At 49.6% G+C, this 18,916-nt stretch overlaps 1 protein-coding gene across 1 annotated transcript; it reads right to left on the bottom strand.

The window, feature by feature from the left end:
* Nucleotides 1-291: 291 nt before the first annotated feature.
* LOC119708606 (UDP-xylose and UDP-N-acetylglucosamine transporter-like) lies at nt 292-14,209 on the bottom strand. Its single transcript, XM_038155181.1, has 10 exons — nt 14,006-14,209; nt 9,647-9,760; nt 9,064-9,166; nt 7,846-7,895; nt 7,181-7,262; nt 5,207-5,267; nt 4,704-4,813; nt 4,458-4,533; nt 3,725-3,800; nt 292-2,545 (listed from the first exon to the last, which is right to left on the bottom strand). The coding sequence occupies exons 1-10, from the start codon at nt 14,080-14,082 to the stop codon at nt 2,293-2,295; spliced, it is 1,002 nt and encodes a 333-aa protein (XP_038011109.1). The 5' UTR covers nt 14,083-14,209; the 3' UTR covers nt 292-2,292.
* Nucleotides 14,210-18,916: the final 4,707 nt, after the last annotated feature.

The following is an 18,916-nucleotide window of genomic DNA, read 5'->3' as shown; positions in this document are numbered from 1 at the left end:
CTATTTTCTCTCATATTAGAGAAAAATGGTGAGTTGTTACTTCGACTGGATATTCATGGAAAATTTCTTCATGGAAAAGGTTGGGACAGGGCAGTGGAGTCCCCATCCCTGGGGGACTCCAAAGCCCAGTGGATGTGGCACTTGGGGACTTTCATTAGTGGTGGCCTTGGCACTGCTGGGAATGGCTGGATGATCTCAGAGGGCTTTTCCAACCTAAACAATTCCATGATTCCATTAATTTTGCAGCCACCAGCAAAGCATGAAATGAGACACCAACCCAACAGCCTTTGAAGAGGATACAGATTTATTTCACTTTAAAAAACCAACCCAAACCCCACCCTGAACCCAACCAGCCACCCCAAAAGCGGTCGGGCTCCTTCCCTTCTCCAGCCTCTGCTAAAAAATAGGTGCTCTGAGCTCTACACAAACATTAAAACCAAACTAATCAGCAGCCCCAGCCTGGAGGGGGAGCCTGGCTTTAATTAATTTCGGCTAATTAGGCCCTTCTGCCTGGACCTTTCCTCCTCTGTCCTCCAGCAGGAAGGGAATTGCTGCCACTCCTGCGACTCCATAAATATTCCAGACGCACTCATCGCGCCAGGAAGTTAAAAAAATGCCCCTGACAGCAACAAACAACCCATGGTTGATGTGTTGGGAGTGAAAAGCACACGGTAAAAAAAACAGGAGTGCCCGAATCCCCCAAATATTCCCGCGTCCCGCGGGAATTAGGGACAACGTGCAAGGTCCTGGAGAGGAGGAGTGACCCAGAGGAGCACAGAATGTTACACCTGGGAGCAGCTCTGTGTCAGCTCTGCTTAGTTCTTGGATCCCACAATCCCTGGATCCCAAAATCCCTGGATAAAACAATCCCTGGATAAAACAATCCCTGGATAAAACACCCACGGACCTTGAGTTACAGCTCCGGTGTTTCCCCGCCGTGTCTGATCTCTGAAGAACCTCACCAGTTACTCCCTGCTCCTAAAATCCTTCATCCCAAATTTCTGTTGGCTTCCCCACCTCCCCAATCCCAGCTGAAGCTCCGTGTGAAGAGCCTGGAAGATGAAAATCAGGGATAAAGGTTTTGCCTCTCTCTGGGTTCTTCCTGAAGCCACCACAAACAGCTGGAACATCATCTGGCCTACACCAGGTCAGCCTCCCCATCTTCAAAACCCCTGGAAAAATCCCATGGCACTTGAAATTCAGCTTTTTCAGGCTCAGGAAAAATGGGAACTGGGAAAAAAAAAATCCTTCAGCATGTCGGGATGGAGCTGCAGGTCCTGGCAGCACCACGCTGGCTCTGGGTGGGATGGAATTCCCTTTTCCCACACTGGGATTTGGGGCTGGGGCTAAAGCAGTGCTCCCAGCACAGCATGGAGCCCTTCCCTTTTCCCACTCTGCCTCCCAGCAAGGACGAGGCCATGGAAAGCTGGGAAGGGGATTATCCCAAGCAGCTGATAAAAATCAGCAGTAAAAATAGAGAGAAGGACTTTTGGAAAAGTGACCTTGGCTCAGGGAATGCCTGGCAGGGAGGTGCTGCCTTTCCATCACTTTGGGATTTTTTTTTCCATCGTTTTTCCTTTGCTATCAAACCCCCTTCATCCCTCCTGGATGCCTCAACTGTCCCAGCTGAGCAGGGACAGCAGCACCAGCACGGGGACAAGCTGCTGCTCCAGGAAAACTGCAGGGAAGCTCCAGGAAAACCAGCCGGGGGTGACACTGAGGGACAGGGAGCCTGTGCCAGGCTGGCACAAAGGCCATGAGGACGCTGATCCCAAGGGATGGGAGGAGAACTGGGAGAGGAACCCAGCCCTCTCAGGGTCCACTGGGCAGACTGGAAGCTCCAGTTGGGGTTGTATCCCACATCCTCCCAGCACAGGGATCAGGGATTCCCACTGGAATGGGGCTCAGCCATCAGCTCCAGATATCGGGACAACTAAAGCACGGCACCAAACTGGCTCAGGGTCCGGCTGATCCAAAGCAACAGCATGGAAGTTGGGTTCCCAACAAAGCTCTGGATCAGCTTCTCCTTACAAAGGGTTATTCCAATGAAAAAAAAAAAAAAAGGAAAAATTGGAAGCAAAAGGGGTCACCTGAAAAAATGCCAACTCGCAAAAAATACCCGGATTGTTTCTCCACGATCCCTTCCCCACGTTCCCAGTGGAGGCTCCCCGTTCTCCCAGGAGCTTGGCACAGCCAACACCTCCCCTGCTATAAAAACACCCCCCTGGCGGGGCTCCCTGCTGCTCTGCCCTGGAAAACAACAAAAAGGTCCCTGCGGAAAAATCCCTGGATTCACTCCTCCTTGGGCCTCCTCCCGCCCCGGCAGCGCGCCAGGAGGGGCCCGAGGCTGTTCCACACCTCGGTGTACATCAGGGTGCCCACGAAGACAAAGGCAGTGCCCAGCCAGTGCCAGCCCGTGAAGGGGTTCTGGAAGTAGAGGATGGAGAAGATGAGGCTGACGAACTTGCGGAGCGTCACCACCAGGGTGACGGTGAGGGACGTGCACTCCGTGGTCAGGATGAAGACGCCGCGGATGCAGACGTACCTGGGAGCAGGAGGTAAGGGACAGCAGGGCACGGAGACTGGGGGTTCCCTTTGGGAATGGGCAGCCTGCTCTGCATGGGGGAAATTCCCTCCTGGAATCAGATGGGTTGGAACAGGACGCTACAAACTCAGGGACATCCCAAAACTCCCAGTTCCCCCACTGGAGCAGCCGGGGCTGAGTTGGAAGCTCCAGACTCCTCCATTTCCATGGAGCAGAAGTCCCAGAAACCCAGAACAAACCAAGCTGGAAAAGATCTTTGGACCTTTGAGGTCCAACCTAAAAAGAGAAGTTCCCTTCCCCTGTATTTTTGGAGTTACACCAACAGTAGCTCCTGAGAGCAGGGAGGACTCCAAGGATTTTCCTCCTGGGAGCAGGAGGTAAGGGACAGCAGGGATGCAGACTGGGGATTCCCTTTGGGAATGGGCAGCCTGCTCTGCATGGGGGAAATTACCTCCTGGGTTGGAACGGGACACATCAAACTCAGGGACATCCCAAATCTCCCGGTTTCCCCACTGTGTTGGCAAAGGGTGACAATCCTGGCCAAGGAGCCAAGGGAAGCTCCAGACTCCTCCATTTCCATGGAGCAGAAGTCCCAGAAACCCAGAACAAACCAAGCTGGAAAAGATCTTTGGACCTTTGAGATCCAACCTGAAAACAAAAGTTCCGTCTCCCTGTATTTTTGGAGTCACACCAACAGTAGCTCCTGAGAGCAGGGAGGACTCCAAGGATTTAGCTCCTCCTGAAAGAAACAGGTAAGGGACAGCAGGGATGGAGACTGGGGATTCCCTTTGGGAATGGGAAGGAGCAGGGAGATAGGCAGCCTGCTGTGGATGGGGGAAATTCCCTCCTGGGATCAGATGGGTTGGAACAGGACGCTACAAACTCAGGGAAACCCCAAACTCAGGGATTCCCCCACTGGAGCAGCCATGGCCGAGTTGGAAGCTCCGAACTCCTCCATTTCCATGGAGCAGAAGTCCCAGAAACCCAGAACAAACCAAGCAGGAAAAGACCTTTGAGATCATGGAGTCCAACCTAAAAACCAGAAGTTCCCTTTTCCTGTATTTTTGGAATTCCACCACCAGCTGCTCCCGAGGGCGGGGAAGCCTCCAAGGATTTAGGAAACCAGCCCCAATCCTGCTGTGCCGCCCCACAAAGGGTGGGATCACGGATAAAGGATACTGGGTGATGACGTTCATGAGGAGGTAGAACCACATGATTGGCAGGGTCAGGCCGATCACCGGCACCTGGAACAGCTCTGCCGGGAGAAAGGATGGGATGAGGTCACTGCTGGAGGAGCCTCTCTCCTGGCCAGGACTGACCATGACCCAGGACTCCCTGCAGCCTTACACAGCCCTTCTGCTTGCCATTCCAGAGGGAAGAAGGGAAAATAAGGAAAAATATTAGGAGAAAAGCTCTGTCTTGCTCTCCTGTGTCAGTGCTGAAGGAATCCACTCTGTTCCCACAGCAAATCCTGGGGAGCACCAGCAGAAAAACCCCAGCAAGTCCATGTTTACATCCCTTACTGAGGATTAGGTCCTGGTACTCCCATTCCTGAGCTACCACGTTCCTTTTCCCAGGGACCACTCTTGGATGTGGCTGGTGTGTGGGAATTAGTAAGAAACTTGGGCTTTAATCATGGAATTATGGAATGGTTCCTTAAATTCCACCCCCTGCTCTGGGGAGAGCCGCCTCCCACTGTCCCAGGGTGCTCCAAGCGACCAGCTTGGCCTTGGACATTCCAGGGATCCAGGGGCAGCCCCAGCTGAATTCCTTCCTGCAAATTCCTCAAAATCCAAAAGGCTTGGAACACCCCAAGGTGCCAGCGTGCACAAATGCGGGAAGGGAACTTCCCAGAGGATTTTCCAGAGGATGGGAAGGCCCAGGAGCACGGATCCCTCAGCACAGCACTCACCAGACTGGTTGAAGAGCACGGCGTGCTGGTAAATGTTGGGAGCCAGCAGCAGGAATCCAGGGAGTGGCAACGCGTGCTGAGGGGAGAAACAAATCCAGGGTGGGATCAGGGGATGGGAATCCACCCCAATTCCCAGCTGGATCAGAGCCGGCTCCTCACTGCTCCACCCTGGCAGTGTGGGATCCTTTTTGTGCCCAGTGCAGGAGTGGAAGGGACCTTGGAGCAGGGAGAGCCCCAGGGACTCACGTTGTAGAACAGGGCTTCCTTGGAGTGCTTCCCAAATTTCTTGTACAGTGTCTCCTGGAAAATCCCCATCCTGGCAGACATCAGCAGGGCGAAGGTGAGGGCAGCAATACCTGGAAGGGAAGCACAGCTCTGCAGCTCCAGCTCACCAAATTTGGGGAAAAAACCAAACATCCACCCAGGCTTGGTAAGAAAACTGATAACGATTCTGGGGTTTGATTACAGCTCTCCAAGAGATAAGGAGATAAAAACCTCTGGAAATACCAGGGATGCAGTTTGTGCCACTACTGATAACAATCAACCCCAGATTTCCCAAAGACATTTTCCCAACAGACCCAGGGTGGAGGTAGAAAACAATATTTTAAAGCCTCCTCCACGAAATCTTGTGCTGAAGGAACACCTGGAGCAGCCCCAGCCCCTCTCCCTCTCTGCTCCAAGCAGGGCTGATTTTGCCAAGAGAATTCCAAGAATCCTGCCAGTATCCCAGGAATGTGGCCCTCACATACCCAGCAACCACCAGAGGAAAGCCTGGGGTCCATCCTCTTGATTTAAGCTGGAGTCAGATGCCTGAAGGGAGACACGAGAGTCACCAAGAGCCACCAGGTCCCTGCAGCATTCCCAGGCTTCCCACTCTGCTCCAGGGAATGCAGAGACTCCAACAAAAAAAAAGTGGCAGAGTCTGATCAAATCAGGATTTTTCCTGAAAGGAACAGCCTGGTTTGATGAGACTGAACGTTTTTAACTACAAAAATAATCAGTGTTGCTTTTCAAGCCCTCAAAGCCAGCCCATTCCCACATTCCTGTGTCCCCAGCCCCCATCCCATTCCTGGATTACTGTGTCCCCATCCCACTCTCAGGTTCCTGTGTCCCCATTCCCATGTTCCCGTGTCCCCATTTCCAGCTTCCTGTGTCCCCATCCCATTCCCAGGTTCCCGTGTCCCCATTCCCAGGTTCCCATATCCCCATTCCCAGGTTCCTGTGTCCCCATCCCATTCCCAGGTTCCTGTGTCCCCATCCCATTCCCAGGTGCCTGTGTCCCCATTCCCAGCTGCCTGTGTCCCCATTCCCAGGTTCCTGTGTCCCCACTCCCAGTTCCTGTGTCCCCACTCCCATTCCCAGACTCCTGTGTCCCCATTCCCAGGTTCCTGTGTCCCCATCCCATTCCCAGGTTCCTGTGTCCCCATTCCCAGGTTCCTGTGCTCCCATCCCATTCCCAGGTTCCCATGTCCCCATTCCCAGGTTCCTGTGTCCTCATCCTATTCCCAGGTTCCTGTGTCCCCAGCCCCCATCCCATTCCCAGGTTCCCATGTCCCCATTCCCAGGTTCCTGTGCTCCCATCCCATTCTCAGGTTCCCATGTCCCCATTCCCAAGTTCCCGTGTCCCCATTCCCAGGTTCCCGTGTCCCCATCCCATTCCCAGGTCCCTGTGTCCCCATTCCCAGGTTCCCGTATCCCCATTCCCAGGTTCCTTCGTTCCCATTCCCAGGTTCCTGTGTCCCCATTCCCAGGTTCCCGTGTCCCCATTTCCAGCTTCCTGTGTCCCCATCCCATTCCCAGGTTCCCGTGTCCCCATTCCCAGGTTCCTTCGTCCCCATTCCCAGGTTCCTGTGTCCCCATTCCCAGAGATGACTGTCTAGGAAGCAGTAAGAGCCCTGGCCAAGCCCATCAGGAGCTAAAGCCAGGCCTAAAACCAGGCTTATGGTCAAGAAATTGAGGAGATCAGGCGGAGGGCACAACTCCAGCTGGCCTTGCCTCAGCTCTTTGCCCGTGCTTCAGGGAAAATCAGATTTATTCCCCCTTGCCACAAACTCCAGCCCTGCTGGGAGCTGATCTGGATGACCAGAGCCAAGGCTGCAGAGCCCAGCCCTCCCTCAGCCCTTCTGAGGGTGAAAAGCTCTGAAATGATGGGGAATTGGGAGCTTTGACAGCTCCCTTTCATTTCCAACCTCTCTGAGCTGGATTAAGTGCAGCCAATTTTCACTTGGCCACCACTCTGAGCCATTTTTTTGTCATCAGCTGACAGGGTCAGGCCGTGGGTGCTGACCCAGGAAAAGCCCTGAGTGTGTTCCACATGGATTTGCTTCCCTCCCTGCTGCTCTCCAAGCACAGGCACTTTATTTAAGGGTCAGGCTGCATGACAAGAGGAAAAATCCAGCCTGAAAGGCAACAATCTCTTGTGGGATGGAAAGAGGGAAGATTTCTGATGGCTTTTTGTTAAGGATTCACCTGCTCCTGCCTGCCACACAAGGCAAGGAAAAGCAGCTTCTTTTGGATACCTCTGAGGCAAAAAACCAGAGGTTTATTCCCAGCAAAAAGCAGTGTGAACAGGTGAGGAGACACCTGCAATTAAATGAAGTCCCACAGGAAAATAAAAGCAGGAGGAAAAGCTTTTGGGGAGCAGATGCAGGAGACACCTCATGTCTCCATGAAAAATCAGGCAAAGGGAACTGCTGAGGTTCCCTGTCCCTTCCCATGCTTACCACTTGCTTTGCAGACATGAGGGTGCAGGTGAAGATGCCCAGGGACACCAGGGCTATGGAGCTGTACTTTGACACGCTGTACCTGCACAGGGGACAAGGGACACGTCACCAACCCCGCCTGGCTGGTGTCCATCCCCTGCTTCCCAGCATTCCTGCTCCAAATCTGGGATAGCAGGCACACCGCCACTTCCTAACCCTGAGCTGACTCCAGCTCAGCACCTGAAGCAGCTTTTCTCCCCGCATTCATCCCAGTTTATCCCACAACTCCAGCCTTGACCCTGTGCAGGCACAGCTCAGAGTGATCAGCATCTTATTAATGTGTTATCAGCGTGTTATCAGCGTGTTATCAGCACTGCTGGAGCCACAATCCCCAGCAGAAGGGAGGCACTGAGCTCCACCCCAGCCACAGCCAGCACAGCATCCCCCAGGAGCCCTTCCAGAAGAGGCTGCAGCTGTGGAAAATCTCTCCCCAGCCCCGTAATTCCAGCCAAGAAAGGAGGGAGAGGTGGAAATGCAGAAGGAGCTATTCCAGCCTCCATGCCATGCTCTCTGTCCCAGTTTCCCATCACTAAAAGCAGAATATTTAACAGGAAAAGTGATGGCACAAAACACTCAGCAGGATTTAATCCAGAGCATTCCCTGAAGAGATGGAGGTTGTGATTTACCTTTTCTTCAGGATGATGATCCCTAGAGCCATGCTTGCTATGAGAGAACCCTGGGGGGAAAAAAAAAGAGAAGAGAAAACCAAAACATGAGGTCAGCAGGCCAGAATTCCCCAGCCTGGGATGCTCATCCCAAAGGGACACTGCAAACTCAGTGTGGTAGATGCCAGAACAAGAAGAGAAACTCCAAGTTTGAAGCAGGAAAACTGACAGGAAGACGGAACAGCTTCCTTGAGGTTGGACATTGGGAAAACTCCTGCCTTGAAAGGGCTGTCCCATTCCTGGAGGCATTTCCAAGCCCTGTGGATGTGACACTTGGGACATGGGGCAGTGGTGGCTCGGCAGTGCTGGGACATGAGTTTAAAGTTCTTTTCCTGCCTCGGTGATTCCATGATTCTGAGTCCCTTCCTCCAGGAAAAGGGGAGAAGGTGAGCTGGCTGCTCTGGGAACAAGGATTGGATCTCCTGGCCAGGGAACCTTCCCTTTCTTTTTTTCCAGTGTGTGACCAGAAGGTGGCCAAATCCCACTGGTTTAACTGGGACCAGCTCCAGGATTGACTGCAGAGCAGAAGCACCCCTCTCAGCTCATGTGGGACACATCTCCTTCAGTGTGGGCTGGTTTTATCCTTTCGAACCTCTCCTGATTCCAGATATTCCACCCCCAGGATGTGCTGTGGGAAAAGAGCTCCCATCAGGAGATTTTGTTATTCCCAACAGCTGGGGCTCCATTTCCTTGGGGTTTAAAAGATCCTTTAGCCCGGCACTCATCCACACTTAAGTTTGGATGCAGTTTAATGGTTTTTTTTCCCAAAGCAAAGACCTGTGCAGGTGGAATTAGGCCAAATCCCAAATCCCAAATCCATGCTCTCTGACCTGCAATGTTCAAGACCATAACATGAACCCCTTGGCGGCAGGGAAAGCTGGATCCCTTTGGCCAACCAGAGTCTGGGATTGGTTTTGTCACTTCCCCCTGAGCTCTGGAATTCCAAAGCCTGCCTGAGCCTGTTTCCCTGTCTGTCCATTAAGCTGGAATTTAATGATCAACACCATCAAGTGAAACCTTTGGAGCTGAGCTTTGGAGCGAGGCTGCTCTCCCAGCAGCTGGAATTCAGGATCTCCACAGGGGTTTGGTGCTCTCAGGACACACGGAGCAGGGATAATTCCAGCAGAAAGGATGGAATGGGAGCCCCAGGAGGATGAGGAGGAGGAGGATGGTGCTCACCGAGCGGAAGATCATGTGCAGCGGCATCGCGATGTTCAGGTTCAGGGCGTAGTTATTGACCACGCTGACGGTGAAGAACATGGCCACCATGATGAAATAGTTCCTGAAACAGGGAAAAGTACCTGGGAGATGTGCAGGAACCTCCCTGAGATGCTGAGAGACCCCTCAGGAATGCACAGAGAGGTTTGGAGCAGAGCCGAGCTCTCGGCTCTGTCACCGAGCTCGTCCCCGGTGGAGAAATGTGAATTTGGGTGATTTTCCAGGAAAACTTTCCCTTCCCACTCCCACCACACCAAATCCCAGGGATAAAAAGTTCTCGAAGCACAACAAACTCTTCCCTGTGCAAAACTCTGCCCTGTTCCTGTGACAGGGAAGGATCTGATGGCAATTTCCCTTAAAAATTCCCGATAAGTGAGTGTGGATTTTATCCTGACAGCTTCCCAGTGTGGCTCTGCAGATGCTGCAGGATGGATGGGATTTCCAGAGGATAAATGGAAAATCCATTTTAAGAAAAGCTTTTTGGTGATAAGAGAGATCCAGGAGATCCAGACAAGTCCTGCTTGGGAAAACCTTGGGATTGTACCTGATGGGGATGGCCGGGCGCTTCCTCCCGAAGTTGGCCTCGAAGATGAAACCTTCCACCGCAATGAACAGGAACTGGGAGAAGGTCACGATGTTCCCACATCCTGGGAACTGCCTGCAGGCAGGGAGAGACAAGCACCAGAGCCATCCATGAGAACTAACACTGGCATCCAGCAAAAGACTGAGAATCCTGTCCCTTTTCCCAGAATCCTCTTTCCCCAGAATCCTGTCCCTTTTCCCACAATCCTGTCCCTTTTTCCACAATCCTGTCCCTTTTCCCACAATCCTGTCCCTTTTCCCACAATCCTGTCCCTTTCCCCAGAATCCTGTCCTTTTACAGAATCCTATTCCTTTTCCCACAATCCTGTCCCTTTCCCCACAATCCCGTCCCTTTTCCCAGAAAGAGACCCACCCTGGAGGGGTTTTACTCAGGGTTTATCCACCTGAGCTTGTGCAAACACCTGCAGGGTGTTTCCTCCAACATTTCCCAATAGGAACTGGTCAGTCAGGTCAGGAAGTGAAAGAAAAACCCGCTGGATCTCCCTCTTTCCCACAGGAAGTGGCTTTAGGAGGACTCCGTCCTTCCCTAAAAGCTGCTGTGTTTGTTAGAGGTCGGGTGATCTGAGGTAATCTGCTTTTCCAGGGGGAAAATGCAGCTGGAAATTCAATATTCCTCATTCAATATTCCTCATTCCTGCTGCAGGAGGGGAGTGCCAAGGTCAGGTCTGTGCTGGCAGAGTGTCCCTGGTTCAGATTTGCTCAGTTTCCTCTAAAAAAGCTTCAGCTCCCCTGGGATTTCTGGATGCCAAAAAACCCTTTGGTTGTGAATTCTAAAAGTGACCAAAACTCCTCCCAGGAGCCCAAAGAAGTCCTGGCAGTAAATCCCACGTGACATCCACGGATCTTTTTAATGTGACACCAACTCCACCAGGCTTCAAAACCCACAAAATTGCATCAGAGCTCAAAAGGGACCCTCTTAGTCCCTTTTTGTCCCCCCTAGAGGGACCCAGGAGCGCAGGAATGCCACCACCACCGAGCAAATCAAATGTTTATCCAGTGGGAACAGGAATTCCACACCAGGGAACTCAAACAAACCCTCCCTGAGGAGCTCCAGGGAGCAGGGAAGGATTTCCTGGGAAGCAGAAGCTCAGAGGAGGCTGTGACAGGGCAGATAATGAGAAAGCTCGTGGCAGATGCAGGGATTTAGGGAATCTTTCCCTTTTTTTTCAAGCATTCCTGGGAGAGTCCTGCTCCTCATGGAACACGCTGGCCCTGGATGCAGTTTTGTAGGATTCAATGCCCTGGAAAACAGGAATTTCCCAAGCTGTCTCCTCCAAATTCTTCTCTGTCACCCCACAGAGCTCTCAGGAGCAGCAGGCACCAGGGGTGTGCTGGGCTGACCCAACAGCACCTGGAAAAATCCCCTTTTCCCTGCTTTTTCCAGGGATGGGCACCACCCTGAGGCACTTCCCTCTGCCCATTCCCACATTCTTCCAGAAGAAAAATTATCCATAAAAATTCATTATCCATAAAACTTCAACCCAGAGGCTGAAAGGTCCAAAAGTTGCTGGGTGAAAGAGAAGAGACCTTGAAGCAGAGCCAGAAGCTCCAGGATTGCAAACCTTATCTCCAGCCTTATCTCCAGCCTTTCACCTCCAGAGGGGATCACAAGGAGCTGGAAACTGGGATAAGCCAAGGCTGGGCTTTGCCTCCTCCCAGACCCCAGAGCCCTGGACATGACCCCATTTTATCAGCAGTGTTGGCACTCAGGGTTCCGTGCTGCCTGATGAGACACAGCTAAGAAAGGGCTCCTTCTCTGCCTCACAATCCTCACTCAGATCCACCTAAAAAATGAGATAAATTTGGATCTACCAACCCAAGATCTGCTTCAGCTGTAGACAACTGGAAAGAAACCTCCCAGCAAGGAATTGCCCTGCTCTCTCTCCCACTTCACCACATGGAAAGGGAGAAAATCTGATTTTGGGCCCGATTTACATCCCTTCCACAGCAATTTGAGCCCCTAAAATCAAGAAATTTGAGATTTCTTGTTCTGCCTCCACAGCCCAGCAGGAATATTTCTCTCCTCTCCCCTGCAGCCACTCTCCACACATTTAAAGTCTTTTGTCTGCCCTCAGGCATTTCCAGACTAAACAATTCTCATTCCTTTACTTTCCTTGTAAATCCTGAGTAAATTTCTTCCCAATCACCTTTGCTACTCCTCACCGGCCTGGTCACTGCCTTTTCCTGGGATCCCGCTCCAGGATTGTGCTTGTTATGGGAATATCAGAGTTGGGATACTGGGAATATCAATATCCATCTGCAGGAGGAACTTTTCCTTCCAAAACCCGACAAAATAATTGGTGTTATCCCAATTTTGGGACTAAAGGTGAGCAGGGCAAGTAAAAGGCACAGGAATCGAGCTGTTAGGAATGGAGGAACTTTAAAAGTGGATGAGAGGTGCTGCTTGAAAGAAGGTTTTGTGTGAAAAGCAGCTTTTCCTTGATGGCTGCAATTGGGCTTCTGGAATTTGCTCCCCTGGGCTTCAGTCACCTTTGAGTAATTCAGTCTTTGAACAGGGCCAGATGGTTTGGTTTAAGGTTTGCTTGGAGGACACATGAGCGGCAAAAAAAAAGCCAAATCCAAAGGTTCTTTTGCTTCTAAAGGGTTCATTCCTCCTCTGTCACTCAGGCAGGAAAGGCAGAGATTGGAGTAATCCCTGAGAGGAAAAACAACTCCTCACACAAGGTCTCTTCTTCCAGGAACTGCTTCTTGATTTATCCAGGGATTGTGCACCTGAATCCCAGTTTGGAGCAAATCTGCCAGCTGCTGGATTCTGCAGTCCCTTTTCCCCCTAATAATCTGGGATTTTGATGGGCTGGGAGGGATTAAGGGCTGGTTTTGGAGCTGGAGTGCACTGAGGGCTCAGGGGGTGCAGCCCCACGCTGACTCACTGGGATTTTACACACCAAACCAGTTCAGGCATCACTTTTTTCCCAGTCAGGCTTTGCCAGCTTTGTGACAAGCCCTTTCCCAAAGCCTTCCAGCCAGAACTCCAGCAGGGTGAGGAAGCTGAGATCCCCAGAGACATTGGGGTGATAAAGGTGAGATCCCTAAAAACACCAGGGTGAGGAAGGTGATCCCCAAAAACATCAGGGTGAGTGAGGAAGGTGAGATCCCTAAAATCATCAGGGTGATAAAGGTGAGATCCCTAAAAACACCAGGGTGATAAAGGTGCGATCCCCAGAGACATTGGGTGAGGAAGGTGGGATCCCCAAAAACATCGGGGTGAGGAAGGTGAGATCCCTAAAATCACCAGGGTGATAAAGGTGAGATCCCCAAAAACACCAGCGTGAGGAAGGTGAGATCCTCAAAAACATGAGGGTGACTGAGGAAGGTGAAATCCCCAAAATCATCACGGTGAGGAACATGAGATCCCTAAAAACACCAGGGAGAGGAAGGAAGGTGATCCCTAAAAACACCAGGGTGATAAAGGTGAGATCCCCAAAAACATCAGGGGGGTGAGGAAGATGAGATCCCCAAAAACATTGGGGTGAGTGAGGAAGATGAGATCCCCAAAAACATCGGGGTGAGTGAGGTGATCCCTAAAAACATTGGGGTGGGTGAGGAAGGTGAGATCCCTAAGAACATCAGGGTGAAGAAGGTGAGATCCCCAAAAACATCAGGGTGATAAAGGTGAGATCCCCAAAATCATCGGGGTGAGGAAGGTGAGATCCCTGAAAACACCAGGGTGATAAAGGCGAGATCCCCAAAAAGATCGGGGGAGTGAGGAAGGTGGGATCCCCAAAAACACCAGGGAGAGGAAGGTGAGATCCCCAAGAACATCAGCCTCCAATCTGGGAATTCAAGGGGATTCGGTGACTTTGCAGCGAGTGACGATGCCAGGTGGAAAACACTCCGAGACTCCAAGCTCGCCCTTCCAGGTGGAAACATTCCCTGCTGTCCCCAGGGCCAGCTCCTGCCTCGTCCCTGGGATTTCAGCGCTGCCCGGGATGGGGACACCGCTCCGTGTGCCGCGGAGAGGGGACATGCCCGTGCCCGCACAGGTCACCGACACACACTGGCTGTCCCCCACACGCAGGGGACATCCCCAAAACACCCCAAAAACCTGATCCAGAGGGGACACAAGGCGATGATGCAGCTCTGGGCTCCTCCATGAGGGCACCAAGGCCTGAGGGGTGAAATCCCCTCAGTGCCAGCCGCGGGTGCCCCCGCACCCCAAACCCACCCTGGCACCGCTGCTGCCGCTCCGTTCCCTCACACACCCCGAGGCCTCACCCCGATCCTGCAATGGGCTCCCCTGACCCTTTATCCCCCCCAAATCCTCTCCGCGGCCCCGCACCTGGCCAGCAGCTCCAGGAACACCACGTTGCTGCAGCAGCCGCCGAACACCAGCCCCACCGCCACGGCCGGGTGCATGGTGTCGCTCCGGGCAACGAGGCGGAGTCCCGGGCCGCGGCCGCATCCCGATCCCGGGACTCAGCCCCGATCCCGGCCCGGCCCCGCCGCCCCCGCTTCCTCCGGCCGCCGGTAGTTCGCTCCCCGCCCGCCGCTGCGGGGACTACAACTCCCGGCAGGCACCGCGCCCCCTCAGTGCGGCTCCCGGCGGGCGCTCTGCCGCGGGGCACTATGGGAGTTGTAGTTCTGGGGTGAGGGGTGTAATGGCGGCGCTGAGGTGGCGTCAGGGGGAGGCGCGGCTCCAGTGCTGGTTGTGGTGAGGAGCAGCCCGTAATTGACTTTTTGGGGTTGTTCAGTGACCCCAAAACGCCAGTTAGAGGCAGTTCCTAAGGATGCGGTGCCAAAGAATTTTCTCGCTGTTCAAAATAATAATTATTATTGAAAGGGAGAGCTGGGAGTGCTCACCTGGAGAGGAGAAAGCTCCAGGGAGAGCTTCCAGCACATTGCAGGGCCTGCAGGGGCTCCAGGAGAGCTGAAATTTGGGAAAGGAATGGAAGGATGGGACCCAGGGAATGGCTGCCAGTGCCAGAGGGCAGCCATGGATGGCATCTTGGCAAGGAGGAATTCCTGCCTGGGCTGGAATTGCCAGAGCAGCTGGGGCTGCCCCTGCATCCCTGCAGTGCCCAAGGAAGGATTGGAGCACTCTGGGATAGGGGAGGTGTCCCTGGAATGAGCTTTGAGGTCCCTTCCCACCCAAACTGCTCTGGGATTCTGGGATTTGGGACACTCAGAATCCATCCCGAGGGATTTTGATGGAAAATGGGGATGGAAAAGGGAAGGGAGACCCTTCCTGGAGTCCCGAGATTCCCAGTGAAGCCCCCAGGTCCCAAAATTCCTTCCTGGAGCGGAGTTGGGGTGGGGATGGATCCAATGTCAGGCTGGGAGGGCTGGGAATAGAGGGAAATTCCCTGGGAAAGGGAGACTGGGGTGGGATTCAATCACTGAGTTCACTCAAGAGGCACGAGGATGCTGCAGGACTCTGTACTCCAAGATGAGGAAATTCTGGGAAAACTTGGTTGGTTTTATGCAGGAGGGAGCAACTTCCGAGAGTGGAGAGCTGGGGATGAGTGTGGAAGTGATCTTGGCTGGGAGAGCTGGGCAGGGATGGAAGCAACAGGAGAGACTGACCTGGCTGGAATTCTGCATCCAGGTCTGGATCCAACAGCAGCAGCACCTGGAGCAAATCCAGAGCAATCCATGGAGCTGCTCCAGGGCTGGAGCCAGGCTGGGAATGTTCCCCTGGAGAAGGGAAGGCTCCAGGCAGAGCTTCCAGCACATTGCAGGGCCTGCAGGGGCTCCAGGGTCGCTGCAGAGGGACTGGGGACAAGGCCTGCAGGGACAGCACCCAGGGAATGGCTGCCAGTGCCAGAGGGCAGCCATGGATGGGATCTTGGCCATGAGGAATTCCTGGCTGGGCTGGAATTGCCAGAGCAGCTGGGGCTGCCCCTGCATCCCTGCAGTGCCCCAGGCCAGGCTGGATGTGACTTGGAGGTGTCCCTGGACACTGGATGGGCTTTGAGATCCCTTTCCACCCAAAACATTCCATAATTCCATCTTAGGTGAAATTTCCAGTTCTGTGGTTTCGTGGAATCTCCTAAAATCATCAGTCAAACCCCCTGTGATCAGTAGAAACCACACTGACTCAGGAGTGGGAATTCCATCCTGCAGATGATTCATTTTCAATCCATTTTTGAGCTGAATCAGACCCTCATCTCTTTTTTCACCTTTGAATTCCACAGGTGTGAAATCCCATGAACAAATCCCAGCTCAGTCCAAGAATGAAGCGCTGCATTTTTCTGACCTCCAGGAATGTGAGTGAAACCTTGGCAGCTCCTCTGCTGCTCAAAGCTGCTCAAGACAGGGTGAAACTCCCAGAATTTCCTTTTTTTTTGGCTCATTGTGAGACTTTTTCAGCTCTCTGACTCCAAACCGAACATCCCAAAGTTCCAAATTCTTTCCTTGGGGCTGGAAACGGAGATTGGTTGGAGCTCAGGACTTGAAAACCTGGAAACTGAAGCAACAAGAGCCAGAAATTTTTGGATATCTCCAGGGTTTTGCCTGCAGGTAGAAACCCTGCAGTCTCTTGATGCAGTCATACCAAAATCTGGGGATTTGGGGCCTCCTGAGTGACATTTCCAGGTATTTTGGCTTGGATGTTGTGACAGGAAATAATTTTTGGGGGTTCTGTGAGTCCCTGGAAACCCAAAGCTCTTGCTCTGTATTTAACAAAAGTTCATTGTGCCCTCACCTGATTAAATCATTTGGTGTTTTCTGACCTCTCTCTAGGTAGAAACCCTCCAAGTGACTTCCTTGATCTTCCATCAAACCTTTTTAAATGGTTTCTTTTTAATTAAAAAGCACCTTGGCTCATTAGCAGCAAATAAAGCCAATTTCTGGCCTTTCCTGGCACTTTTTTTAACATTTCCAGGCTTTTCTGCTTCCATCTCCTCAGCTCTGCACAGGTCAGCAGGATGGATTTTTTTCTGCTCCCTTCACTAACCAGCTCTTGCTACTTTTGGCCTTTTAATTTTGCTTTTTTTTTTTTTTTTGAGCTTCAAAGGGAAATTTTTGGGAGGAATTGAGGTGGTTTTGCTGCCACAAAAATGCAGCACCTTGGCTCTAAACTGCATTAAAGCCACACAACAAATTTGAAGTGCTCCAGTGTGAAAATGACCCCAAAATGTCAGCTCAGGAAGCTTTTGGGGTTTTTTTTTTGCCGTTTCCTCCCGTCTTGTCCCTTATTCCTTGGGAGAAGAGCCCGACTCCATCCTCCTGTCAGGGAGTTGTGGAGAGAGATGTAATAATAAAATACTCTGCCATTAAAATTTAAATTAAATTCATATGTAGCTCAGTTCACATCAACTGTGTGGCATCCAAATAAATGACAAAATAATGTTAGAAAATAGGAAAAAATTAATATTTATATATACTTATTTTTATATATTATATTTATTTTTATATTTTACTTACATATATTTTATATATCTTATATTTATAAATATTTTTATATTTTTACTTATTTTTATATATTATATTTTTGGTAAAAATATATTTATTTTTATATATATTTATATTTTATATATATTTCATATATATTTTAAAATATATTATATATTTTTATTTATATTGATGTATATTTTATATATTTATATTTTTGGGGTTTTTAATATATATATGTAGATGTATATATATAAAAATAAATAAATAAATAAATAAATAAATAAATAAATATATATATATATATATATAAAGTAATTTAAGAATCAGTTCACCTTCACTTATGGCACTCCAAAGTTTTGGGGATAAGCCCTGGCAGCAATTTGAGATCCTGATTTCTGGAATTAAGGAAAAAAACCCCATTATTGTGGCCTCTTGGGATGTTGGGTGCAGGATCAGGAATCCTTCAGCTCTGCCCAAGAACCACAGTTTGAGCGATCAGTGAGAAAATGGGAGCAGGGAATTCAGAACCCCAGATTTTTTTAGTAGTTTGCTATTTTTCCCAGCCTCCATTCCACAAAAAAAAATCAATGTTAGGTTTTTCCTTTGGGTACAAACCCAGTGGTAAGGGAAAGCAGGCAGAGCTGCGTTGTCCTGTGTGAAAAATTCTCATTTTATCTCCAGGAAATCATTTAAAATGGGGCAGAATGTGATAAAACACCAGGAAATTCGGCTTTGTGACACGGAGAGGTTGTGGAAATTCCATCCCTGGAACGACCTGGACTTTCTGCTTCCTGTCTCTGATTTTAGGAGCTGGGAGGAGATGAATCCTGACGATTCCTGGGTTTGGAGCACCTTGAAGGTTCCCAGTGTTGGGAGGCTGATCCTGGGTTTTGGCGGGATTTAAAAACTCAATAAACAGCACGGAAAAAATGCACTCAGACATCTCCAGATGGTTTTCCTGAACCCCAGCGAGGTGAGACCTGTCAGGCTGGAAATGGGCTGTGTGCTCTGTCCCTCTGTCAGAGGTGGGGCAGTTGTCTCTGTTCGTGGCACAGGGTTCTTCATCTCTTCCGTGGTGTTTGGAGGTCCCCAGGACAAGGGAAGAGATGAGAATCTTGATTCCATGGTCTCAGAAGGCTGATATTATATTATATTATATTATATTATATTATATTATATTATATTATATTATCATGTCATATTACATTATATCACATTACATTATAATATATATCACATTACATTATATTATATCACATTACATTATATTATATTATATTACATTATATTATATCATATTATATTATATTATATTATATTATATTATATTATCATGTCATATTACATTATATCACATTACATTATAATATATATCACATTACATTATATTATATCACATTACATTATATTATATTATATTACATTACATTATATTATATTATATTATATTATATTATATTATATTATATTATATTATATTATATTATATTATATTATATCATATTATAATATATTATATTATATTATATTATATTACATTGTTACATTATATTACATTACATTATATTATCATATATCACATTATATTATATTATATTACAATATATTACAATATATTACATTAGATTAGATTATAATATATAATATTACATTAAATTACATTATATTATATTACATTATATTATCATATATTATATTACATTACAATACATTATATCACATTATATCATATTACATTATATTATATTATATTTTATTATATTACATTACATTACATTATATTATATTACAATACATTATATCACATTGTATCATATTACATTGTATTACATGACATTATTTTATACTACATTAT

This window comes from Motacilla alba, chromosome 1A (assembly GCF_015832195.1).
Source record: "Motacilla alba alba isolate MOTALB_02 chromosome 1A, Motacilla_alba_V1.0_pri, whole genome shotgun sequence".
NCBI classification, from domain to species: Eukaryota; Metazoa; Chordata; class Aves; order Passeriformes; family Motacillidae; genus Motacilla; species Motacilla alba.
The sequence above is the reverse complement of the archived record's forward strand: the minus strand, read 5'-3'. Positions and strand labels throughout refer to the sequence as shown.